Source organism: Babylonia areolata, chromosome 35, assembly GCF_041734735.1.
Source record: "Babylonia areolata isolate BAREFJ2019XMU chromosome 35, ASM4173473v1, whole genome shotgun sequence".
In the NCBI taxonomy this organism is placed as follows: domain Eukaryota; kingdom Metazoa; phylum Mollusca; class Gastropoda; order Neogastropoda; family Buccinidae; genus Babylonia; species Babylonia areolata.
The window spans coordinates 16328765-16356319 of NC_134910.1; the positions used below are offsets into that span (position 1 = coordinate 16328765).

The window sequence follows — 27555 nt, forward strand, 5'->3', positions numbered from 1 at the left end:
GGATATGATGAAAATGGAAAGTAAAAAATACAATAATGAAAATGGAATGGAGAAAAAAAAAACATCAATGGAAACAGAAAGAGAAGAAAAAAACCACACCAAAAAAACAGAAAGAATAAAGGCCAGTGCTGGGCATCGATCCCTGACTGGTGTGCAGCGAGCAGCTCGACACTGGTCCCAAATAATCAATTCTCATGCAATGAAAGTCTATGCAGGGAAATGTGGGCCTTTCTTGATTCCGGAGTTTGCTTTTCCTGTTGTCTGGCATGAACTTTTCACTAATGGCTGACAGACCTAGTCCCAGCAGTAAAGTCCAACCAGGAATCAAACTCTTGATCCACAGATTGGTCACCCTCAACACCTCCTTCTGACTCCATATCTGTCAAATCTCCCAACAAAATTATCAACGAACTCCCATTATTATTTTCTTAATTACTGACTGACAAACTCCCACAAACTAAAATTACCGGATGTAACAATTACCAATGTCGTTCAATGACATTCTCGTCGTGATCTCCGCAAAGCACCAAGCTTTGTATCCATTGAGGATCGACCCCCAGCTACTTTGAAGAAGAAAAACACGAAAGAAAAAACAAGACATTGAAAACAGAAAGAAAAAAAACAAGACACTGAAAACTGAAGGAAAAAACAAGCATGACAATGAAGACAGAAAAAAAAAGAACACACAAACACAATGATGAAGACGGAAAGAAAGAAAAAAATCCATGACGAAGATGCCCACTCACCTTGCATGCAACCTCCATCTCCCTCTCCCATTCCTGTCGCATATCCTCCAGAGTAATGGTGCTGGTTTTGTAGGCAGAGTCTGCACAGTCATACGAGGGTCATTCAATAAATAAGGTGAATTTTTCGGTATAAGGACTTCTAATACAGATAGAAGCTTACTTTTTTTAATTTTTATTTTTATTTTTTTACTTCTTTTTCACATGGATTTAATTTGTTTTGCAGATTAAAAAAAAACTTTGAGAGTTTTGGTGATTAACAAAGATGGCCGACCAAGAAGCATGCTCCAGGACTGAACAGCGGTCAGTTATCAAGTTTTTGGTTGCTGAAGGGTGCAAACCAGTTGAAATTCATAGGAGAATGTCAACTGTGTATGGTGCCACATGTTTCAGCCGAAAAAATGTCTACAAGTGGGCTAAATTGTTTAAAGAAGGACGGAGCAGTGTTGAGGATGAAGACAGGCCTGGAAGGCCTACAGAAGTGAGGTCTCCTGAGGTGATCGAATCAGTCAATGACCTCATTCAGTCTGACAGAAGGGTGACAGTGGATGACATTGCAAGGACTTTGAGCTTATCTGTTGGGACAGCACACAAAATTGTCCATGATGACCTTGGCTACTCGAAGGTCAGCTGCCGGTGGGTGCCAAAGATGCTTACTCCAGAGCACAAACAGAGGAGGGTCGAGTTGTCCCAGCAGTGTCTCTGCCGCTATGAGAAGGATGGTGATGAGTTTCTGAAGAAGGTGGTCACATGTGACGAGACATGGGTTTGGCACGATGAGCCTGAGTCCAAACGGCAGTCCATGGAGTGGAAGCACGTAGGCTCTCCAGTGAAGAAGAAGTTCAAGTCCCAGCGGTCCAAGAGGAAGGTGATGCTCACTGTTTTTTGGGATATGCAAGGCCCAATCACCATTTCATTCCTTGAGAAAGGAAGCACTGTGAACAGTGCCAACTACTGTGAACTGCTGAGGCAGGTCAAGAAAGACATAAAGAACAAACGCAGGGGTCATCAGTCAGAAGGAGTCATCTTGCATCATGACAACGCAAGGCCTCACACAGCAGCCCGAACGGTGCAGACCATCAACGAGCTGGGCTGGGAACTGCTCCCTCATCCCCCTTACAGCCCAGACCTTGCCCCTTCAGACTTTCACCTGTTTGGTCCCTTGAAAGCGTTCACGAGAGGCACGAAGTTTGAAAGTGACGATGAAGTCAAAAGTGTTGTGAGCGACTGGCTGAGACATCAGTCCAAAGATTTTTACGCTGAGGGAATACGGAAGCTTGTGCACAGATGGGAAAAGTGTGTGACAGTGCTGGGAGACTACGTTGAAAAAAAAGAAGAAAAAAAGTAAGCTTCTATCTGTATTAGAAGTCCTTATACCGAAAAATTCAGCTTATTTATTGAATGACCCTTGTACATTTCAACATGGTGATGTATGTGATTGGTTTTTAAGTGGTTTTGTAGACAGAGTCTGCACAGTCATACATTTCAACATGGTGATTGTGATTGGTTTTTAAGTGGTTTTGTAGGCAGAGTCTGCACAGTCATACATTTAAACATGGTGATTGTGATTGGTTTTTAAGTGGTTTTGTAGGCAGAGTCTGCACAGTCATACATTTCAACATGGTGATGTGTGTGATTGGTTTTTAAGTGGTTTTGTAGGCAGAGTCTGCACAGTCATACATTTCAACATGGTGATTGTGATTGGTTTTTAAGTGGTTTTGTAGGCAGAGTCTGCACAGTCATACATTTCAACATGGTGATTGTGATTGGTTTTTAAGTGGTTTTGTAGGCAGAGTCTGCACAGTCATACATTTCAACATGGTGATGTGTGTGATTGGTTTTTAAGTGGTTTTGTAGGCAGAGTCTGCACAGTCATACATTTCAACATGGTGATGTATGTGATTGGTTTTTAAGTGGTTTTGTAGGCAGAGTCTGCACAGTCATACATTTCAACATGGTGATGTGTGTGATTGGTTTTTAAGTGGTTTTGTAGGCAGAGTCTGCACAGTCATACATTTCAACATGGTGATGTGTGTGATTGGTTTTTAAGGGGGTGGAGGCGGAGGTGGTGTGGCCTCACTGTGTTTGAGGGGATCAATGCTGGGCCAACAAACAACATTCAGCCTGTTATAACTGACTTTACTGGTGACAGTGGAGTGAAAACAAGACCATCACAATACAGACTGCACTGACTTTTTCTCTCTTATTTATTTTATTATTTTTAGATGCTAATCTAAATCAGGAATTTGTTGAGGAAACTAATCAATTTTTGTATGCACTCCAACAGATGCAGGCAATCCAGACAGGCAGAAAAAAGTCCTCCAGACTATCAAAAGATACAAATGTGTCTGAAATGAAACAGTTCATGGGACTGACTTTACTGCCCGATGGACATCACGATTTTTTTTTTTTCAGGAAAACTGATTAGACTGAAAGGACTGGACAATCACATCAATGTTGTTATTATCTAACTTGTTTCTGGCCTGCACTGAAGGAAGGTCAAGCAGGTATCGCATGGTTTCTGTGGGCGTGTCTTTTGTTGTTCCAAGGATCAGCCTCATAGCTTCATTTTGTACTCTTTCTAATTTTAGGAGGTTGCTTTGAGACGGTGTTGTTAGCCCAAGTCCGTAGTCGATCACACTGAGGACGAGTGATTGGTATAGCAGGAAGAGGTGGCGTTGTTCAATACCTTTGGTTGCCATTGCTTTTAAGACTGAAAGGCCCTTTTTGCATTTGAGAACAGTATTTTCCGTATGTTTCCTGAAGGTCAGCATCGTGTCGAAGTGTATTCCTAGGTAGCGTAGGCCAGAAACAAGTTAAAACAGGTCAAGACCTACTTCAAAGCATTAGAAAACCCTCAAAACCCACTGCATGATGCAGTCAAAGAACCAAAAGGCAGCTGTCTAGGACGAGGAAGATCATGGATGGGGCAAGCAGAAGACACAATCCAGCTAGTATGCCGACTACAAGACCTGAAAGAAACAAAAGAATGGGAGAAAAACCCCGAAAACCTCAACCATCTATTCAACACAGCCATTTCACCCACTCTAGGAAGACATTGTCGGGAATGGCCAGAGGGCAAAACTGATGCGGAAGTGAAGCTACTCATAGAAGAAAACAGTAAAGAAGAGGACATCATCATATACACAGATGGCTCAGTCACCAAAGACCAGTCTGGTTGGGGATTCACTGCGAAACAAAATGGAAAAACAATTTGGGAAGAGAATGCTGCCTACAAAGTCACAACCTCCAGCCTAACGATGGAAGTTGAAGCTGCGACACATGCCCTCCAGTGGCTATCGTCCATCCATACGCCCGGAAACCAACATGCCATGATTCTGACCGACTCAATAAACCTCATACAGAAAATTGAAAACGGAATGGGAAGGCAATGCGCAACTTTCAGATTAAAAATCTCACATGGTCATACTGCCCGGGACATGCAGGTGTTAAGGGAAATGAGCGAGCTGACAGACTTGCTGGTAACGCAACACCAATGAGCAGCCTACATCTAGGAAAATCAGAAATCCTCAGAAAAGTCAAAGAATATCAAAAAGAACAGGTACAAGGCCATCACACCATCGATCGCCTCAAAGAAATAAAAGCAGAGAGAGGGAGCGGCCGCAAGTCTAACATGAAAGGTAGAGCACGATGCTTTGCAAATCAAACAAATATCGGCATCATTTCCAAACCAACATTGCGCAAATTTCTTCAAAACGGAACAGAGTCTCTGTGGGCCTTTCCAAATACAATAGACTGAGCAACACACTAGACACCACGTTCTTGGCATCAGAGATCTTTTCCCATCCCTCTTGCGGCCAATCAGTGGCAGCCTCTGTGCGTGTGTGTATGTGTGTGTGTGTTTGTGTGGGTCTATGCTTTTGAGTGCGTTTGTGCATGCGAGAGAGTGTAAGTGTACACGTGTCAGGAGAGTTCTGTGCATGTGCGTGTGTGTGTGTGTGTGTGTGTGTGTGTGAGTGGAGGTGGGGGTGCGGGGGGGAGGTGGGGTAGAGGATGAGGTATGTGAGTGTATGCATGCCTACACTGTGGGAGCAACAGGATATTGGAACGTATATATATATATCTTTGTATATATGTGTGTGGGGTTGGGGGTGGGAGATATGGGCGTATGTGTGTGTGCTTGTACAAGTAAGTGTTCATCTCTGTGAGTGTGTGTGTGTGTGTGTGTGTGCCGTGGAAGCTGCGATACGTAGACTAGAAATGAGTGTGTGGAGGAGGGGGGTAGAGGAGGTGCAGGGTAATGTGTGTGTGGTGTGTGTGTGTGTGTGTGTGTGTTGGAGCTCATGTACGTTTATATATATTTGACTGTGCTTTCATATCTGTGAAACTGCATGTTTGGTGCATATCTGTTATGCATGTGTTGGGGTATGTGTGAATGTGTGTCTTCATGTTTTACATTTATTTGCTTATTTATCATCATTGCTGTCTTATTTTTTATTTTTATTTTTTATTTATTTATTTATTTATTTTTTATTTTTTTTATTTTTTATTATTATTATTATTATTATCATTACTACCTTTTTCTATATTATAATTATTATTTATTTATTTATTTATTTATGTAAGCTTATCTATTATTTATTCCTCCCCCCCCCTTTTTTTTTTCTCAAGGCCAGACTAAGCGCATTGGGTTACGCTGCTGGTGAGGCATCTGCTTGGCAGATGTGGTGTAGCGTATATGGTTTTGTCCGAACGCAGTGACGCCTCCTTGAGCTACTGAAACTGAAACTGTTATTATCTCTTTTTTTTTCCATTGTAGTTGTTGTGGTATAATGTGTGTGCATAGGTATTATCCATTTGTCCAGAAAATATATTACTGTGCAAAATTACCAGAGTAATGTTTGCAATTAACAAGTTGAAATGTGACAAAAACACAAAAACAAAACACTGATTTCAAAACAATTGCATGTCACTGGAAATATACAAAACTGGAAAACATCATGTGTTTTGTATTCATTTTTCATTTACCTTCTATAACATACATACTTCTATGATTCTCTCTCCAATAACAAAGCGCACAGAATTTTTGGAAAAAAAAAATCCTGTATGTGAAAAAACCCTGGCAAGTAGATTTAACGTATATCTTATTTCCCTGGCAGCAAAAGGGTTCATATTTAAATACATATTTTACACATCATATTGTTCAGTCCAATTAAGCATGGTTTTACATAATAAAGATGCTATACAAATTAAATTATCATTACTATGATCATCAACATCATCATCATCATCATTATTATGACTATCATTCAGATAGAGAGTGTGAGAGAGAGAGACAGAGACAGAGAGAGAGAGAGAGAGAGAGAGAGAGAGAGAGAGAGAGAACATGCACACACACACACACACACACACACACACACACACACACACACACACACACACAGGAATCAAACTCAAGACAGTAACCTCTTTACCTGCTCTGGTGGCTTCTTCATCTGTTTTGTCTCTCTTTGTTCTGGCCTGAAACACACATAAGGGGACAGTACTGGCACAGCCCCAGACCCCCTCCTCCATCCCCTCCCCATGGCAAGGTAAGTAACCCACTTACTGGTCAACAATCCCCTTTCTCACTTTGTACTGTGTGTGTTGTTGTGCTGCATTGTGTTGCCTTGTACTGTATTGCATGGTACTGCATTGCATTCTATTATATCATACTGGGTTGTATTGTATTGTACTGTATTGTATTGTATTGTATTGTATGTACTGTATCTTACTCTACTGTATTAGTTTTTGTCACAATGGGTTTCACTGCGTAAATCATGTCACCACAGTGCAATGCCAACTTTTCTTATTCTTTCTTTTTCTTCTCCTGTCTGCAAGTGTATTTCTTTTACATTCAAAGCGTGGCTGTGGGTTCTTTAACATGTGCAAAGCGCATGCTGTAAACAGGACCTCAGCTAATCGTCTCATCCGAAAGACTGGCACCCAGGCCTCCAGTCAAGGTCCAGTGGGGTGAGGAGCAAAAGTTCCAGTCTGTGTGGACCCCAACGGTGGCACTTGTTTCCTGGTCAGGTGCTTGATCACAAGGACACTGCTCCCATCTCTTTGTCTTCCATGTTTCTCTTCTTACAACTCTCAATGTATCTCTTGCACCGCTTTTGTGCAGAAACATGCGCACACACTCTCTCTGTGTCTCACTCTGTCTGTCTGTGCGTGTCTCTCTCATTCTCTCTGCTTTGTTTGGTCTGTCCATCTGTACATCTGTCTGCATCTCAACCTTTCCCTGTCACCCCCTCTACCACTCTCTCTCTGTCTCTCGACCTTCCACTATCACCCTCTCTATCACACACTCTTTCTCTCTGTCTGTCTGTCTCTTGACCTTCCACTATCACCCTCTCTATCACACACTCTCTCTCTGTCTGTCTGTCTCTCGACCTTCCACTATCACCCTCTCTATCACACTCTCTCTCTCTCTCTGTCTCTCGACCTTCCACTATCACCCTCTCTATCACACACTCTCTCTCTGTCTCTTGACCTTCCACTATCACCCTCTCTATCACACACTCTCTCTCTGTCTGTCTGTCTCTTGACCTTCCACTATCACCCTCTCTATCACACACTCTCTCTCTGTCTGTCTCTCGACCTTCCACTATCACCCTCTCTATCACACACTCTCTCTCTGTCTGTCTGTCTCTTGACCTTCCACTATCACCCTCTCTATCACACACTCTCTCTCTGTCTGTCTCTCGACCTTCCACTATCACCCTCTCTATCACACACTCTCTCTCTGTCTGTCTGTCTCTCGACCTTCCACTATCACCCTCTCTATCACACACTCTCTCTCTGTCTGTCTCTCGACCTTCCACTATCACCCTCTCTATCACACACTCTCTCTCTCTCTGTCTCTCGACCTTCCACTATCACCCTCTCTATTACTCTCTCTCTCTGTGTCTGTCTCTCGACCTTCCACTATCACCCTCTCTATTACTCTCTCTCTCTCTGTCTGTCTGTCTCTCAACCTTTTACTATCACCCTCTCTATTACTCTCTCTCTGTCTGTCTCTCACCTTCACTATCACCTCTCTATTACTCTCTCTCTGCTCTGTCTGTCTCTCAACCTTCTACTATCACCCTCTCTATTACTCTCTCTCTCTGTGTCTGTCTCTCAACCTTCCACTATCACCCTCTCTATTACTCTCTCTCTCTGTGTCTGTCTCTCGACCTTCCACTATCACCCTCTCTATTACTCTCTCTCTGTCTGTCTGTCTGTCTGTCGACCTTTTACTATCACCCTCTCTATTACTCTCTCTCTCTCTGTCTGTCTCTCAACCTTTTACTATCACCCTCTCTATTACTCTCTCTCTCTCTGTCTGTCTCTCAACCTTCCACTATCACCCTCTCTGTTACTCTTTCTCTCTGTCTGTCTCTCAATCTTCCACTATCACCCTCTCTATCACAAACTCTCTCTGTCTGTCTCTCGACCTTTTACTATCACCCTCTCTATTACTCTCTCTCTCTCTGTCTGTCTCTCAACCTTCCACTATCACCCTCTCTGTTACTCTTTCTCTCTCTCTGTGTCTGTCTCTCAACCTTACACTATCACCCTCTCTATTACTCTCTCTCTCTTCCTGTATTATGAAAAAGTTACATGTGTTCAATAATACCTCTTTTGATTTATTTATAAAGCTGTTTGATGCTCAGGTACAGCCAGTTGTGTTATACGGTTCGGAGTTGTGGGGCCTAGATAGAGCTGCTGTTCATTGTGAATCAGTTCATACTTATGCTCTGAAGAATTTTTAGGTGTTGAAAGGCAAACTCCTAATGATTTAGTTTATGGGGAAACAAATCGGTACCCGGCGTATTTAGTTGCTGCAGTTAAATGTATTCGTTATTGGTTAAGGTTATTAGAAATGGATGCCAACAGATTTCCTCATAAAGCTTATAATATGCTGTTTGATTTAGATACTAGAGGCAAAGTAAATTGGGTAACAAAAATACGCCACTGCTTATTTGAGTATGGGTTTGGTTTTGTTTGGTTAAACCAAGGTGTTGGCAGCATTCAGTCATTTATTTGTGCTTTTCGCCAACGTTTAATCGATTGTAGATGGCAGAAATGGTCTGATCATATTCAAAATAGTGAAAGATTTGATTTTTATAGGAATTTCAGCAATGGCCCAGATTTGAAACACTACCTGATGTTAAATATGGGTAGACATTTGAAATATATAGCAACCAGATTCAGATTAGGCATTTCTGAGCTAGCGGTTCATCATTATAGATACAGAAAATGTAATGACACTGATCTGATTTGTCCATTATGCAAAGATTCAACAGAAAATGAAATGCACTTTGTCCTTTGTTGTCCAGCTTTGAGGAATATTTGAGAATCATTTATTAAGCCTAAATATTATGGACAACCAAATATGTTTAAATTGAACTTGTTGATGTCTTCAATTTCCTGTGAAATTATTAGAAACCTTGCTATGTATTTATATAAAGCTTTCAAAGTCCGAGAAACTATTACTTCATGAAAACGCTGTTTCGTTGCTAGGCTAGTTTTCATTTGGAACTTATGTTATATTGAGTTTTCTATGTATGTTGTATTATGTGAATTGTTATTTGTTTTTGTTTTTCTTTGTTTTTTCATCGTAGTCTGTTCACATACCCCTTCATTAGGGGCCTTGGCCTATATGAATAAATCATCTTGAATCTTGAATCTCTCTCTCTTCCTCTCTCTCTCTCTCACTCTGTTTCTCTCTGTCTCTACCATTCTCTCTCAGTCTCTCCCTCTCTCACACTCTCTAATTCTCTCTCACTCTCAACACTCATGGACACACTCCACACAAACATATCCCTACACAAAAGTCCTTACTTTGTCAAGCTCTTTGACGGTGGAGGTAACCTCCCTTCTCATGATATCGTACTGGTCTTTGGCTTGGTCTTTCTCTTGGCATTTCTGACGATAGGTTTTGTTCAACTGCAACCAAAAGAAAGCCACGGCCATGCAAAACCAACCTGAATGCCACACAAAGTAAAGTCTGGAAACAATTCTGTTCAGTCTCCTGTTATACATACTCATACTGGTGAGTGTGGACATACAAGCATTAATTTTCACATTTAAATGTTACTATTTTAAAAAGAAATATGCAAATAATAATAATACAAAGAAGAAGGAGGAGGAGGAGGATAACAATAACAACAATAACAATAACAGTAATGATAATAATGAAGAAGAAGAAGATGATGATAATAATAATAATAGTAATAACAGTTATGATCACAATAGTAACAATAGCAATAATGATAACAGCAACAACAACAATAATAATAATAATAATAATAATAAAGATGATGATGATGACAAATGATTAAAAGAAAATAAAGTGTTAGGAGATAATAATAATAATAATAATAATAATAATAATAATGATGATGATGTCGATGATGATGATGATGATGTCGATGATGATGATGATGATAATAACAATAAATGATTAAAAGAAAATAAAAAATATGGGAGATAAGCAGAGGGAGGGGCTGTATGGTGACTGTGGGGAAACAGAATAGATGGAAGGAGAAATAACAGATGGACATTTGAAATGAACAGAAGCATAATTACAGAAAATTACAACATCGATTTCTTAAACAGGAAGCTGTTTATTTAGCAAGAGAAACAATTGATAATGATGAACAGAAGCATAATTACAGAAAATTACAACATCGATTTCTTAAACAGGAAGCTGTTTATTTAGCAAGAGAAACAATTGATAATGATGAACAGAAGCATAATTACAGAAAATTACAACTTCGATTTCTTAAACAGGAAGCTGTTTATTTAGCAAGAGAAACAATTGATAATGAAAGAAGTCAAAAACAGCATCGTTCCCATTGTCTGCAGATGACACACTGTCTTGTAAGTAAGGTTCCACAATCAGTCAAAAGTGATATGCTGAACTGTAACATCATTCAAACAAATACACTTGATATTAGGGCAATATCTAGTCTGTGCTGAATTATATCAGTTTGAGAATTCCACTTATACCGGATCAAAGCCTGAGAAAGTCCAGAGACAAGGTTTCAAAGTTGAGAAATATCTAAACAAAACAAAACAAAAATCACAGACATATCAAGAGAAAAACATCATTTCCAGTTTGGCGTCATGAAGCAAAATATAATATCATGCATTCACATCCACACATGGATTGTTCTCATAGTTACTTCCCCTTACCCTCTCTTCCTGACACATAATTTTCCTGAAAATAACAATTAAAAAAAGATCCACTTACTGACATCATATTTTTGTACATGGTCGATTTTTGATTCTGAACTTTCTTCAGGCGGCCCTCCACCTGCAACAGAATAATAATAATGATGATGGTAATAATCATCATAAAAATGATTATGATAATAACAAGAACTGTAGTAACAGTAATTGTTGAAACAATGGGAATTACAATGCACATTACCTCCTACGTGCAGGGGCTCAGAGTATTTACAATCAACATACATATAAAAAAAAAATTTCAATGGTAACAGAAATTAAAAACATGGTTCAATGGTTGGTTGGGTTTTTTATTTTTATTTTTTTATACAGTAAGCTGAAAAAGTCGTGTGAACAGTTTGTGAGAATGACCGGAAAACACTCTATGGGATATCCACTTCTTCCCTCCCAATGACTGGAAAACACTCTACAGGATATCCACCTCTTCCCTCCCAATGACTGGAAAACACTCTACAGGATATCCACCTCTTCCCTCCCAATGACTGGAAAACACTCTACAGGATATCCACCTCTTCCCTCCCAGTGACTGGAAAACACTCTACAGGATATCCACCTCTTCCCTCCCAGTGACTGGAAAACACTCTACAGGATATCCACCTCTTCCCTCCCAATGACTGGAAAACACTCTACAGGATATCCACCTCTTCCCTCCCAATGACCGGAAAACACTCTACAGGATATCCACCTCTTCCCTCCCAGTGACTGGAAAACACTCTACAGGATATCCACCTCTTCCCTCCCAATGACTGGAAAACACTCTATGGGATATCCACCTCTTCCCTCCCAGTGACTGGAAAACACTCTATCGGATATCCACCTCTTCCCTCCCAATGACTGGAAAACACTCTACAGGATATCCACCTCTTCCCTCCCACCACACCCCAAGCATCTTCCCATCACAATGTGTGTGGGGTCTGGGTTCAAACCCCAGTCTCCGCCTCTCTCCCAAATGTGACTGGAAAATCAAACTGAGCATCATGGTCATTCAGATGAGACAATAAACAAAGGCTCAATGTGCAGCATGCACTCGGCACACTGAAAAGAACCCATGGCGACAAGTTTTGTCCAACTGACGGTGAACTCAGTTTCAGTTTCTCAAGGAGGTGTCACTGCATTTGACGGACAAATCCATACATATGCCATACTACATCTGCCGGGCAGATACCGGACAGCAGCATCACCCAACGCGCTTGTCAGGCCTTGAGTGCATGCTTATATATTTGTGTATCTATCAGAGTGGATTTCTTTTTACATAATTTTGCCAAAGGACAACAGCACAAGCGACTTGGTTTTTTGTTGTTGTCCTGCACATTCTGCACAATTTTTTTGTCACTGTTCTAAATATTCACTTCATTACAAACACTGTTCTAAATATACACTTGATTACAAACACTGTTCTAAATATTCACTTCATTACACTGTTCTAAATATGCACTTCATTACAAACACTGTTCTAAATATACACTTCATTACAAACACTGTTCTAAATATGCACTTCATTACAAACACTGTTCTAAATATGCACTTCATTACAAACACTGTTCTAAATATACACTTCATTACAAACAAAAAACAAAAACACTAAAAAACAAAAGACAAACAAATGTGATCACAAATAAATAAATATATAAATAGATAAAATGAAAAAATTCTAAAAAAGGACAAACTAGGGTCACTTTCTTGGTTTGCACAGGTAGGAAATTTCTTTATATGAGTGTCTATACTGCACTTTTTCGTCATCTAAATAGGTAATGTAATACACTTGAGATATATATTTGTATCACCACAAGACAAAGGACATTACAGGCAGAGCTAGCATAAAAATATCAACAAATAAATAACAGAATAAAGTAACATAAGAGAAACAGATCAGTTTCCTTTAACTAAGGCATTGTGAAACTATTTTGGCAAAGTTCGTTGTTCTATCAAGTTCATGTATAGCAGCCATTTTATAACAAAATTTATGCTTTAGCATGTTCAGTAGGAGTGCGTATTTTTCAATTCTATATCTGATCTTTAATTCTGTCAAGAACATCTGGATATTTGGTCTAAGTTTGTTTATTCTGCATCTGTATATAAAGAATTTTCCAAGTAGCAGGATAAGATGTTATACGTCATCAGTTCTGCTGCTCTCTTCAGTTCCAAAAAATACAAGCTAATCATTTAAATTTAGGTCAGCACAATTTTTTTTTTTACAATTTTCTATGATGATATTTTGTAATTCTGTCCAAAAAGACAGTGAGTACTGGCAGTCATACAGGTAATGGTTTACAGTGTCCTCTCCACCAGAGAAGTTGCATTTATCATTATTCATTAATCCCATGTTTTTTTAGAATAGTATTTGTCACCAGGACCCTATGACAACTTATAATTTGAAACCATTTTAACTTAATATTGTTTATTTTGCAAATCCTCGGTTTATTGTCTCACCCGAAAGACGCTCAGTTTGATTTTCTAGTCAAAACTTGGGAGAAAGGGCGAGAGCAGGATTCGAACCAGCACCCTCACAGACTCTCCATACTGGCAGCTGAGTGTCTTAACCATTCTGCCACCTTCCTCCTGCTGAGCTAAAGCTCTTCACGGTGTCTTACCGATTCTCTGCGGTTGACAATGTCCTTGCAGAAGCGCTTGGTCTCCTCTGCGTGGTGGGCGAAGAACAGACCTGCCTCCTCGTGCGACTGGCGACACGTGTCTAGCTCTCCCCGCAGACAGTTCCACGACGCTTCCAGTACCCTGTCAGCATGACAACACACTTGGTCACCTGGTGTTGGCATGGCAACACACTTGCTGTCGACATGGCAACACACTTGGCACTGACATGGCAACACACTTGGTGACCTGGTGTTGGCATGGCAACACACTTGGTGACATGGTGTTGGCATGACAACACACTTGGTGACTTGGTGTTGGCATGGCAACACACTTGCTGTCGGCATGGCAACACACTTGGTGTTGACACGGCAACACACTTTGGTGACCTGGCGTTGCTTGGTAACACGGCTTTGGCATATCAACATGCTTAGTGACCTGGTGCTGGCATAGCAACACCCTGGTAACTTGGTGTTAGAATGACAACACACTTGGTGACCTGGCTTTGGCACATCAACACACTTAGCGACCTTGTGTTGGCAAAGCAACACATTTGGTGACTTGGTGTTGGCATGGCAACAAATAGCAACACACTTGTTGAATTGGTGTTGGCATAGCAACACACTTGTGTGGAGCAATGACCGAATGGTGATGCTCTCAACTAGGGAGCAAGCATGCACAGGTTCATCCCAGATACAGACCAGGATTTTTAATTCCCCCTCCACTACACCTTGAGTGCTGGTCTGCTGCTGCTGATCCAGATGAAGTCATAAAGCGTGGTTCCACGTGCAGCTTGCACTTAGCACATGTAAAAGAACCCATGGCAACTAAAGGGTTATCCTTGGCAAATTCCGAAGAAAAATCTACTCTGGGTGTATTCAAACAAATGTATCTGCAGACATGAAAGGAAAGGGTGGTGTTGCACTGGTGACACACTCTCACCGGGAGGGCAGCTTGACTTTCACACACAGAGGAATCTGTTGTGACAAAAAGTGATACAATACAACACAATACACAATTCAAAGCATTCTGATTCAATGTAATAGCAACACATGTGTTAATCTGATGTTGGCATGGCTATCCACTTAGTGACCTGGCGTTAGCATAGCAACACACTTGGTGATTTGGTGTTGGCATAGCAACACATTTTGTTGCTTCGACGATGTGGAGGTAAATGCACTGACTTATGTGATGCAATAAAGGATGAATACAGATGTTTTATCTTACGACTATGTGCAAGTGTGCACACATGGATGTACAACCACGTGTTTGCATGTGTGTGCATCTGTTTGCATATAGGTATGTACACTCACACACCGATTCCCCCACAACCCTCCCCTACACACACTCACACACAGCCACACCCACACACACCCAATCATCCTCCACCCCCAACCCACCCACCAACCCATCCCCTACACACACTCACACTCACAGCCACAGCCACACACACCCACCAACCACCCCCAACCCCCCACCCCTCCCCAACCTACCCGACCACTGGTCGATCTTTCAGGGAGCGAGAGAGCTGTGCCAGACTTTTGCTGTACTCCAGCTCCATCTTGGATCTGCCAGCACCCAAACATTTCACCAGTGTTTTATTTCTTTTTTCTTTTCTTTTTCTTAACATGTTTTTCATTTCCTTTTTTATAACACATAGACAACTGACATAAATACGTATGAAAGAAAAGGGGAAAAAAGACAACAGACAAAAATACGATGAAAGCAAACTAAAGATGAAAATGAAATATAATGACAAATATGTATAGTATTCTAAACAAGACAACTGTGAATAAAGTGTATGAATACCATGTTTATAAGTCATCAAATGTGAGAAAAGATATCCTTACTACCCAAAATTTATCATTTGTATATATCTTAATATGGCAATGTCATTTTTCTCAATCTGAAAAACAACAACAAAAAAACAACACAGCAGCCATGCTGAAGCGGTTAGCATTGCGTACTGAGGATTGGGAGGATGCAGGTTCGAGCCCCATCAGATAGGGGTTGGTTTTATTTTACCTGTGGTGGCTGGCTTCTACCTAGGTCTGAGCATGGGACGGGCTCCACTGGATACACACAGTCGAGGATCTTCCACTTCACAGACGTGTCTTTGGAAATGTTGCTTGAGATTTCCTGACCAACACTGCAGGTGTCTCTATCTCTCAGCCTAGCTGACACCAGGATACATGCTGAAAGTACAGCTGTGTCATTCCCCAACCTGACAGGGCCCCACAGGATACATGCTGAAAGTACAGCTGTGTCATTCCCCAACCTGACAGGGCCCCACAGGATACATGATGAAAGTACAGCCTTGTCAGTCCCCAACCTGACACGGCCCCATAGGATATATGATGAAAGTACAGCCTCGTCAGTCCCCAACCTGACAGGGCCCCATAGGATACATGATGAGAGTACAGCCTTGTCAGTCCCCAACCTGACAGGGCCCCACAGGATACATGATGAGAATACAGCCTTGTTTGTCCCCAACCTGACAGGGCCCCACAGGATACATGATGAGAAGACAGCTGTGTTAGTCCCCAACCTGACAGGGCCCCACAGGATACATGATGAGAGGACAGCTGTGTTAGTCCCCAACCTGACAGGGCCCCACAGGATACATGATGAGAGTACAGCCTTGTCAGTCCCCAACCTGACAGGGCCCCATAGGATACATGATGAGAGTACAGCTGTGTTAGTCCCCAACCTGACAGGGCCCCACAGGATACATGATGAAAGTACAACTGTGTTAGTCCCCAACCTGACAGGGCCCCACATGATACATGATGAGAGTACAGCCTTGTTTGTCCCCAACCTGACAGGGCCCCACAGGATACATGATGAGAGGACAGCTGTGTTAGTCCCCAACCTGACAGGGCCCCACAGGATACATGATGAGAGTACAGCCTTGTCAGTCCCCAACCTGACAGGGCCCCATAGGATACATGATGAGAGTACAGCTGTGTTAGTCCCCAACCTGACAGGGCCCCACAGGATACATGATGAAAGTACAACTGTGTTAGTCCCCAACCTGACAGGGCCCCACAGGATACATGATGAGAGTACAGCCTTGTTTGTCCCCAACCTGACAGGGCCCCACAGGATACATGATGAGAGTACAGTCTTGTTATCAAGCAGTCCAAAGCCAAAACTTCAAGGACCCCCACGGCTGCATAGTGATTACCTCCATCATCATTCACCATTATCAGAAAACAGAAAACATGTCCCTAGTTCTGGTGTACACCCCCCCCACCCCCCACAACCCCCCGAAAAACAACAACAACAAGAAGCAAACAAAAAACAAACACAAACAAAAATTCACTTACTTCAGCCTTTCACCTCTACACAGGCTTGCATCTTATGTGTTGACATCCTGACTGTTGTATAAATTGAAAAGAATCCTGACTGTTCACTAAATAGAATGAAATCCTGTTGCTTCTCTGACCACAACAACTGACAGAGGTGTACAAAGACAGACCAACACAGACACACAGAAAGAGACAGAGAGAAAAAGAAAGAAGAGAGATGATAAATAACTAAGAGACAAAGAGAACCATCTAACACTTGCACACACACACACACACACACACACACACACATATTGGATTCACATAATTCAATTACCAGAAACTTCCCTCATCAACAAATTATATAAGTCCATGTACCAACAAGAAAATACAACTTCCCCATGGTTGATACTCGAAATTATAGGCCTTGATCACATTTGGAAAAACCAATTCACATTCAGCATACACAGACTGAAATATGTGGTATATAAAAAATTAGAAAATGAATATATCAAACACTGGAAAGAAAAAAGAGAAAAAACATTAAAGCTAAACTTTTACATTACGAATTTAACAGAGTACAAAACTGAAACCTATCTTTAAAATATATCAGATACAAAACACAGACAAACTTTAACGAAACTCAGAATAAGCGCACATGACCTAAAGATTGAGAAAGGTAGATATTTAAATACTCCACAAGAAGGCAGATTGTGCAACAAGTGTAACATCCTGGAAGACGAAACCCATCTTCTTGATCATTGTATTACATATAAAACCTTAAGGCAACAATTTTTTTTTAAAAAGATATTCAAAATTCGAATAACACAGGATATATTCCCAGTCAGGTAATGCAAACAGATGATGAATATATACAAACAAGATTAGGAAAATTTGTTTATGAATGCTGCTGCAATTCATTGCATTAACTGATTGATTAATTGTGTGTTTTTCATTCATTCATTCATTGACCATTGCACTTATGTCTTATAAACCTTAAGGTTTCATGACAATAAAATCTATTCTATTCTATTCACACACACATACACACAGATACAGACATACTGAGACACCACACACATACATACAGACAACCCCCCCCCCCACTACACCCCCCCCCACACACACACACACACATTACCTCTTGCGCAGGTATTCCTCAAAGTCCTGGAGGAACTTCTTCTCCTCAGTGTTGTGCTTGGACAGAGTGTCACTGCCACTGGTGCTGAGAAAGTCTGTACCCTGCCACACACACACACACACTGATCGATTGATGGATATGGATACTTATGTGGAGTGATGGCCTAGAGGTAACGCGTCCGCCTAGGAAGCGAGAGAATCTGAGTGCGCTGGTTCAAATCACGGCTCAGCCGCCGATATTTTCTCCCCCTCCACTAGACCTTGAGTGGTGGTCTGGACGCTAGTCATTCGGATGAGACGATAAACTGGGGTCCCATGTTTAGCATGCACTTAGCGCACGGCAACAAAAAAAGTTGTTCCTGGCAAAATTCTGAAGAAAAATCCACTTCGATAAGAAAAACAAATAAAACTGCATGCAGAAAAAAAATATTAAAAAATGGGTGGCACTGTAGTGTAGCGAAGCGCTCTCCCTGGGGAGAGCAGCCCGAATTTCACACAGAGAAATCTGTTGTGATAAAAAGAAATACAAATACAAATACAAACAATACATATAGCGCCTATCCTCTGTCAGATACCAAGCTCTGAGTGCTTTACAAACACTGTTCATTTGCACAGTAGGCTGAAGTCACCTGGGTAAAGCCAACTGATGGCTGCCACTGGGCGCTTATCGTTCGTTTCCTGTGTCATTCTATCAGATTTCAGGCACGCACACATATACACTCAGACTGACATGTAACATTCCACATGTATGACCCTTTTGTTTATTTACCCCGCTATGTAGGCTGCCATACTACTTTTGGTCTTGTTTCCATAACCCACCAAACGCTGACATGGATGACAGGATCTTTAACATGTGTATTTGATCTTCTGCATGCACATACACATGAAGGGGGTTCAGGCACAAGCAGGTCTGCACATATGCTGATCTGGGAGATCAGAAAAATCTCCACCCTTACCCACCAGGCCACGCCACCAAGATTCGAACCTGGGACCCTCAGATTGAAAGCCCAACTCTTTAACCATTTGGCTATTGCGCCCGTTTGGAAAAATCAGTTCACTTTTAGTGTTAAATGATTAAAGTGTGCTATATCCAAAACTGAAACTATATCCAAAAGGCTGGAAAATGAATAAGTAAAATTTTGGGACAGAAACAAAACAGTTAATCTAAATTAGATTTCTACAAGAACGCTGTGACAAAGTGTAAAATTAACCCATATATTTTTTTTAATACAGCAAATATACAACACTGAAAAGCACTGACTATGTTATGGATCAGAGCCCATGACTGACAGATCAAACAGGGAAGGTATAAAATACTCAGAAAAAGCAATGACTGTGTGCTACCTGTAAGAGTTTAGAAGACAAGGTCCATCTTTTCGAGAATTGTTTCTTAACAGATACATGTCATCCAAATGCCAAATCTAGTGAACTGATCTTACAAAAAGAACTACAGCCAAGGCTGACGAAATTTGTTCATGAATGTTTCTTTTCATAATATGCTCATGTTTATGCTTTATTGTGTCTTATAAACCTTAGGGTTTTATGATAATAAAATATTCTTTTCTTTTCTATCCACACACACTGGCTGTCTGTTGTGGTAACGCATTTGTCCGCCTAGGAAGCGAGGGAATCTGAGCGCGCTGGTTCGAATCACGGCTCAGCTGCCGATATTTTCTCCCCCTCCACAAGACCTTGAATGGTGGTCTGGACACTAGTCATTCGGATGAAACAATAAACCAAGGTCCCGTGTGCAGTGTGCACTTAGCGCATATAAAAGAACCCATGGCAACAAAAGGGTTGTTCCTGGCAAAATTCTGTAGAAAAATCCACTTCGATCAGAAAAACAAATAAAACTGCACACACGAAAAAACACCAAAAAAAAAAAAGGTGGCGCTGTAGTTTTGTGACACGCTCTCCCTGGGGAGAGCAGCCCGAATTTCACACAGAGAAATCTGTTGTGACAAAAAGAGAAATACAATACAATACGATATAATACAATACAACAGAATTCAACTTGCTTCACTTTCAGTTTCTCAAGGTGTCGTCACCTCATTCGCACTAATCGTACACATCTGCTAGGAAGCTGCCTGACAGCAGCATACCCAAACGCCCTTGTCAGGCCCTGACTGCAAGCATATATACATATATTTGTGTACCTATCACAGTGGATTTTTTCAGCAGAATTTTGCCAGAGAACAACACTTGTGTTGCTGTGGGCTCTTTTCCAATGCCTTATGTTCGTGCTGCATACAGGGAGCTCGGTTTGTATTTTGCATTTGTATTTTTGTATTTTGCATTTCTTTTTATCACAACAGATTTCTCTGTGTGAAATTCAGGCTGCTCTCCCCAGGGAGAGTGCGTTGCTACACTACAGCGCCACCCATTTTTTAATATTTTTTTCCTGCATGCAGTTTTATTTGTTTTTCTTTGAAAATTTTTTTTCCTGTCTGCAGTTGTTTTTTTTAATTTGTTTTTCATATCAAGGTGGATTTTTCTACAGAATTTTGCCAGGAACAACCCTTTTGTTGCTGTGGGTTCTTTTACGTGCACTATGTGCATGCTATACATGGGACTTCGGTTTATCGTCTCATCCGAATGACTAGCATCCAGACCACCACTAGGGGAGGGGGAGAAAATATTGGCGGCTGAGCTGTGATTCAAACCAGCACGCTCAGATTCTCTCGCTTCCTAGGCGGACGTGTTACCTCTAGGCAATCACCCCACTTTATCAACTCATCTGAATGACTAGACAAGCCAAGCACTTTGGGTGAGATCAGGAACCAAACCCAGACCCCTGCAGACAATGTACTGGCAGAAAAGCATGTTAACCACTCCGCCACTTACCCTCCACCGAGGAAGAAAGAGAATCTGAACACAGGGTTGATTCCCACACTCATCAGTACTTTCCCCCCTCCACAAGACCTTAAGTGGTGGTCTGGATGCTAGTCATTCAAATAGATGATAAACTGAGGTCCTGTGAGTAGCATGTACTTAGCGCATGTAAAAGAACCCATGGCAACAGAAGGGATGTCCCTGGGAAAATTCTGTAGAAAAACCCACTTTGATAGGAAAACAGATGCACTTGCAGGCAGAAAAAAGAGAGAGAAAAAGGATGGCACTGTCAGTGTAGCGACGCGCTCTCCCTGGGGAGTGCAGCTGGACTTTCACACAGAGAAATATGTTGTGACAAAATGTAATACAATACCATACAATACAATACAATACATTTCATCAGTTGACTAATTAGGGCTTTTTTCCATTTTGTTTCCCTTTTTTGTTGTTGTTGTTATTTTTTACAAGTTCGTTTGTTGTTTGATTTTGAATATCTTTTTATTACTTTTTTTAATTTTTATAAATTTTTTTTATTTTATTTTTTTTATAATATGAACTGAGGAGAGGGGAAGTGGAGAGGGAATGACTGGCTGAGGACAGGGTGGGGGAGGAGGAGGGGGGATTTCCTTCTAAAATCACAATTGTCAACAGTTGTTAAATAAAACAACACACACACACACACACACACACACACACACACACAATCTGTATGCATGCATGCAAACACACAAATACACACACTTACTATGCACACACACACATATGCACGTACACATATGTATGCATACACCCACACCCACACCCATACCATACGATACACCACAAGGCACATATTGAAACACTGTTTTCAATTGAATTTCTTTCCTGCCCCATTTTTCACATGCTTTCAGCTTCCGATGCACACCACCCTTCCCTGTTCCCTCCCCCTCCCTCCCTGCCTGCTTCTTCTTCTTCTTCTTTGTTCGTGGGCTGCAACTTCCTCATTCACTCATATGTACACGAGTGGGCTTTTACATGTATGACAGTTTTTACCCCGCCATGTATACGACCAAACTCAGTTTTCGGGGGAGTGCATGTTGGGGTATGTTCTTGTTTCCATAACCCACCAAACGCTAACATGGATTACTGGGTCTTTAACGTGCATATTTCATCTTCTGCTTGCGTATACACATGAAGGGGTTTCAGGCACTAACAGGTCTGCACATATGTTGACCTGGGAGATTGGAAAAATCTCCACCTTTTACCCACCAGGCGCTGTTACCAACATTCAAATCCTGGGACCCTCAGATTTAAATGCTGCCCTGTTTAAATCAGGCTTCAGAGCTGTTTCATAGCTGAATTATTAAACTTCTTTTTGAAAAATACACACAAGAAAAAGCCAGAAAGAATGCAGGTGAGTAAGAGACAGAGGCAGCAAGAGAGAGACACAACACTGAACACTGAACCATTTTATGTCATCAGCAGTGCAGCCCTTTTATGTCATCAGCAGTGCAGCCCTTTTATGTCATCAGCAGTACAGCCCTTTTATGTCATCAGCAGTGCAGCCCTTTTATGTCATCAGCAGTACAGCCCTTTTATGTCATCAGCAGTGCAGCCCTTTTATGTCATACAGCCCTTTCATGTCATCAGCAGTGCAGCCCTTTTATGTCATACAGCCCTTTTATGTCATCAGCAGTGCAGCCCTTTTATGTCATCAGCAGTACAGCCCTTTTATGTCATACAGCCCTTTCATGTCATCAGCAGTACAGCCCTTTTATGTCATCAGCAGTACAGCCCTTTTATGTCATCAGCAGTACAGCCCTTTTATGTCATACAGCCCTTTCATGTCATCAGCAGTACAGCCCTTTTATGTCATACAGCCCTTTTATGTCATCAGCAGTACAGCCCTTTTATGTCATACAGCCCTTTTATGTCATCAGCAGTGCAGCCCTTTTATGTCATCAGCAGTACAGCCCTTTTATGTCATACAGCCCTTTTATGTCATCAGCAGTACAGCCCTTTTATGTCATACAGCCCTTTTATGTCATCAGCAGTGCAGCCCTTTTATGTCATCAGCAGTACAGCCCTTTTATGTCATCAGCAGTACAGCCCTTTTATGTCATACAGCCCTTTTATGTCATCAGCAGTGCAGCCCTTTTATGTCATCAGCAGTACAGCCCTAGTGACATGGGCTTGTAAATCAAAACTATGAAACAAAATGGTGCTGAAGAAAGAAAAAAAAGAATAAATAAACTAACTTTCAACCATCCATTTTTTCAAGTTCATGTAAACAAAGAGTCCTTTTTTTCTTCTTTTTCTATCCATGTTATGAAGCTGTGAACATCTATTTCTGTACTTTCAAATATGACAGGTTTCAGTAATATGCTTTGCAAGTGATCCTATTGTGTCATCATCATAATTCATTTTCTATCCACATAATGAAGTTATGAACATCCATTTCTGTACTTTCGAAAATGACAGGTTTCAGCAATATACTCTGCAAGTGATCCTATTGTGTCATCATCATAATTCATTTTCAACACACCAATGGCATCTCTACTCCTTGCAATGCTTGTTTTGAAAAAAGACAGACAGTCAGAGAGAGAGAGGAGAGAGAGAGACACACACACACACACACACAGAACACTGAACACTTTAATGTCAATAGCTTTACAGCCCTAATGACATGGGGGTTCATAATACAAATAACAACATGCATCAATAGTAATAATATTGATGAAAACTAAATCCATCAATCTGTGCAACTGAGTGCAGTTCGACCATCCATTCAAAATAATGTGATGTAGAGAGAAATAAAAAAAACCCAACATATATAAATGTATAACATAAATATTTTCCATATGAGAATGACAACACAGATTTCAATTTTCACAATGAACAACACTTGATACTATTTTATTGGGTTTTTTTTCGTGGCATGTTATTCACTTCGGCAATATATTTTGCAAGTGACTGTAGTGAAGTTTCCTGATTTAGATTAAGCACTCCAAAAAATATCTTCATTCTTTGCTAAATTTGTTTTAAATACAACACATTTTTCTCGAATATCATCATAAGCTTTACAACTAAACAAAAAATGTACCTCATCCTCCCTTAAATGACCGCACATGGGACAAGGGAGGAGTACCGAGGGCTCAGTTAGAAACCATTTTTTATAAGCATTTAACCCAATCGTTCTAGATCTAAATCTGGCGAGACTTGTTCAATGCCACTTGTTTGTCACAACTGTGATATATTTTTCTGTTTGAAATATACTTTTAAAAATATAAAACCAACTATATTTCTCAGTACTTTCCATTTTACAGAGAGAGAGAGAGAGAGAGAGAGAGACAGACAGACAGACAGACAGAGATGGACAAAGAGAGAGAGAGAGAAAAAGAGAGGAGGATGGAGTGTAGGTGGATGCAGAGTGTCTTTCTGAACAGGCCACACTGTCATTGTATAAGTTTTTGTCTTACTTAAAAAAAAAAAAAAAAAAAAAAAAGAAAAAAAAAAGTTCATTCACACACTCAGTCCTAACGTGTACAATCACATGCACACATGCGTGCACACACACTCACTTATTCACAGAAACAAAAACTACACATTTTAAATCAGTTTTTTTTTCCTTTTTGTCAATCTAAAAGCATGTGTGCATATGACAAATGTGCTGACAAGCACTCACAACTTCCACCAATCAGTGGAGTTCTCATCCTTCAATGTTCCCGTGTTCTCACACTGGCTCCGTCATTTTTCTGAACAGGAAATCCAAATACCTCGCTCTCATGACAATAATCATGTCCTCAAATTTGAAAGGATTATCACCCCCACAGCTGAACAGGATGCTTACTCAAAGTCACACAGGAAGAGACTCATCTCCACTCTCCTCTAACGGATACAGATGTATACATTTCCTTGCGAATCATTTCAGTTTAAATCGTTCAGCACAACTTCATTAGTGTTCATCGGCTGCAAGCCCCACAGATTCACTTGCCTTCATAAGTAAGCCTTTATATGGATGAATACTTCTAACCTGCAGTACTTTTCTTCAACTCTCTCTCTCTCTCTCTGTAACACACACACACACACACACACACACACACACACACACAATGAAATTCACATATGACCTTTACATTTATTTATGATGTGAATTTTTTTTGTAAATAAAGGAAATTATCTAAGTATGGAAAGAAGAAAAGCACACTCACACACACACATGAAAAAAACAAAAACAAAAACAACCCCACTACAATATCCATAATGCATAAAATAAAAAAAATACACAAATATACACCAGCTGCTGTGCTGACGTAGTTAGCACTGCAGACTGACAGCTGAGAGGACACAGGTTCGATTCCCAGTGGAGGTGGGTTTTTCTGCCCACGGCTAGTTCCCACCCACAGCTGAGTGTGCTATGGGCTTAAATGGGGAGACTGGGACCACTCAGACAAATATTATCCACTTCAGGGATGCATCTTTGGGTGTGTTGCTTAAATTTCCTGACCAACACTGCAAGTGTCTGTATCTCTCAGGCCTAGTTAACACCAGGGTATCATTATGAAAGAAAGTTTAAAGTACAGCCTTTGTCACCTAGTTCCAAACGTAAAGTAATGATGCTACACTACGACTTATTATGGGTGTGACCCCATGTTTCATGACACCAGAGTCTGTGCCACAACAGTGTGTGAGTCAGTATTCCTGCCGCTTCCTTGTACAGTGAGCTGTGTCTGCCATCGTCACTCCAACTGGAACACAGTGTACAAAACCTCCCTCACCCACATTCTAAGCCTAAGTCTACAGGGAAGGGTTTACAAATGAAGGCTGTAATTCCTGAGATGACTTGTGATTCAAGTGGGTTTTTACGACAATGTTTACCCTGCTGCTGTTGAGTCTGCTCATCAGTAAAGGGCTGTTGCCTCACTGTGACAAAATTTGTACGACCCATGGCCCATCACACACGGTACGTCAAGCATCATGTTTCAGGCATCATGCATCAAGTTTGGTGAAGAGCCTCCTATGTGAGCTTTTCCAGCAACAAGTATTGGATGCAGCGCATCAAGACTGATGATCCCAAGCGTCATGACGCCTGATTAGAACTCGTCCTGTTCCCCCGCTGCAATAGCGAAGTTGTCATGAGGAACAACCAATCAGAATCTAAAAGATACCTGCTGCTTGTCATGCGTGTGTGAGCTCCACAACTCGCTGCACGTTTCAAGCGTTCTCGCTACAATGAAGCCAGGTTTAAAAAAATGATGCGCAGCCGATGCTACTGCCCCGAAGAGGTCAGGATGTCAGTCACCATTCCTCCTGTGGCCTCCTTCCTCTGGGGACTTCACTTGTTCAGTAAAACCAACACCGCCACTCCGAGGTCCACAAGATGTATTTCTTGATCGTCAGATTTCTGCCACACTGATTTCGCTCCACATGGTTCAGCAGTCGAGGGGTTAAAACTAAAAGTCTTCACAATGACTCCCACTGACTTGCTTTGCTGTGGGAGGTCATTTTCTTGAAGCACTGTTTTATGCAGACATACATGTATACATGTACCACGCTGAAACTGGGCACCTGTCAACGGTGAGTCTCTGAAGACACTGTGAGGTAGTTATTCTTTTTATGGCACATACATCTTATGACAGGCTTTGCAGAGAAAGAGGAAGGGTGGGAGAGACAGAGAGAGATAAAAAGAGAGAGAGGACAGTGGACAAAGGGAGGGGGAGAGAGAGAGTTGAGTGAAAGATACAACAGGAGTACTGAACCACACACACCCCCCCTCCCCGACCCCCCACACCCACACCCACAAACACACACAGAGGACCTCTCTGAATGATAAAACATGATCTCTTACAGGTCTGACTAATAGAAAATCTGTGTTTTAACACTGTAACAGACAGAACTGAGAATGATAGAAAGAAACATAGACTTATCTTTCAGACCGATATGACAACAGTGTGATATCCATTGTGCAACATGCATTTAGCACATGTTAAAAAACAACAACACTTCATCAAAAGTGTTGCTCCTTAAATAGCAAAGAAATTTGTGGTGGCCCAAACCACTACCCCCACTTCCCAAAAATGCCATGAATCACCACTCGACGTGGTGGAGGGGGAAGTAAAAATCCTGGTCTGTACAATCCTTTAAACTGGTATCTGTCCTCAGATAATTGTGGTGGAGCGCCCATGGAGAGGTGGGTGGGAGAGGGGCAGGGGAGGGGGAGGTTAGGGACAGGGAGATAGGGTAACCCAGAAGGGGGGGAGACAGGGAGATAGGGTAACCCAGAAGGGGGGGAGACAGGGAGATAGGGTAACCCAGAAGGGGGGAGACAGGGAGATAGGGTAACCCAGAAGGGGGGGAGACAGGGAGATAGGGTAACCCAGAAGGGGGGGAGACAGGGAGATAGGGTAACCCAGAAGGGGGGAGACAGGGAGATAGGGTAACCCAGAAGGGGGTGAGACAGGGAGATAGGGTAACTCAGAAGGGGGCAGACAGGGTAACCCAGAAGGGGGGGGAGACAGGGTAACCCAGAAGGGGGGAGACAGGGAGATAGGGTAACCCAGAAAGGGGGGAGACAGGGAGATAGGGTAACCCAGAAAGGGGGGAGAGAGGGAAATAGGGTAACCCAGAAGGGGGGAGACAGGGAGATAGGGTAACCCAGAAGGGGGGGAGACAGGGTAACCCAGAAGGGGAGGAGACAGGGAGACAGAGTAACTCAGAAGGGGGGGAGACAGGGAGATAGG

General features: G+C 41.6%; 1 protein-coding gene across 1 annotated transcript in view; it reads right to left on the reverse strand.

Annotated features, from left to right (window-relative positions):
* Positions 1–27555, reverse strand: part of LOC143277939 (proline-serine-threonine phosphatase-interacting protein 2-like) — a 46039-nt gene that overhangs the window by 11903 nt on the left and 6581 nt on the right. Inside the window, exons 3-9 of the mRNA XM_076582920.1 lie at positions 18006–18106; positions 15068–15142; positions 13577–13718; positions 10990–11052; positions 9576–9680; positions 6179–6224; positions 747–826 (exon numbers count right to left, since the gene is read on the reverse strand). Of these exons, the coding sequence (XP_076439035.1) occupies positions 747–826; positions 6179–6224; positions 9576–9680; positions 10990–11052; positions 13577–13718; positions 15068–15142; positions 18006–18106 (612 nt within the window). The remainder of the gene's footprint in view (positions 1–746; positions 827–6178; positions 6225–9575; positions 9681–10989; positions 11053–13576; positions 13719–15067; positions 15143–18005; positions 18107–27555) is intronic.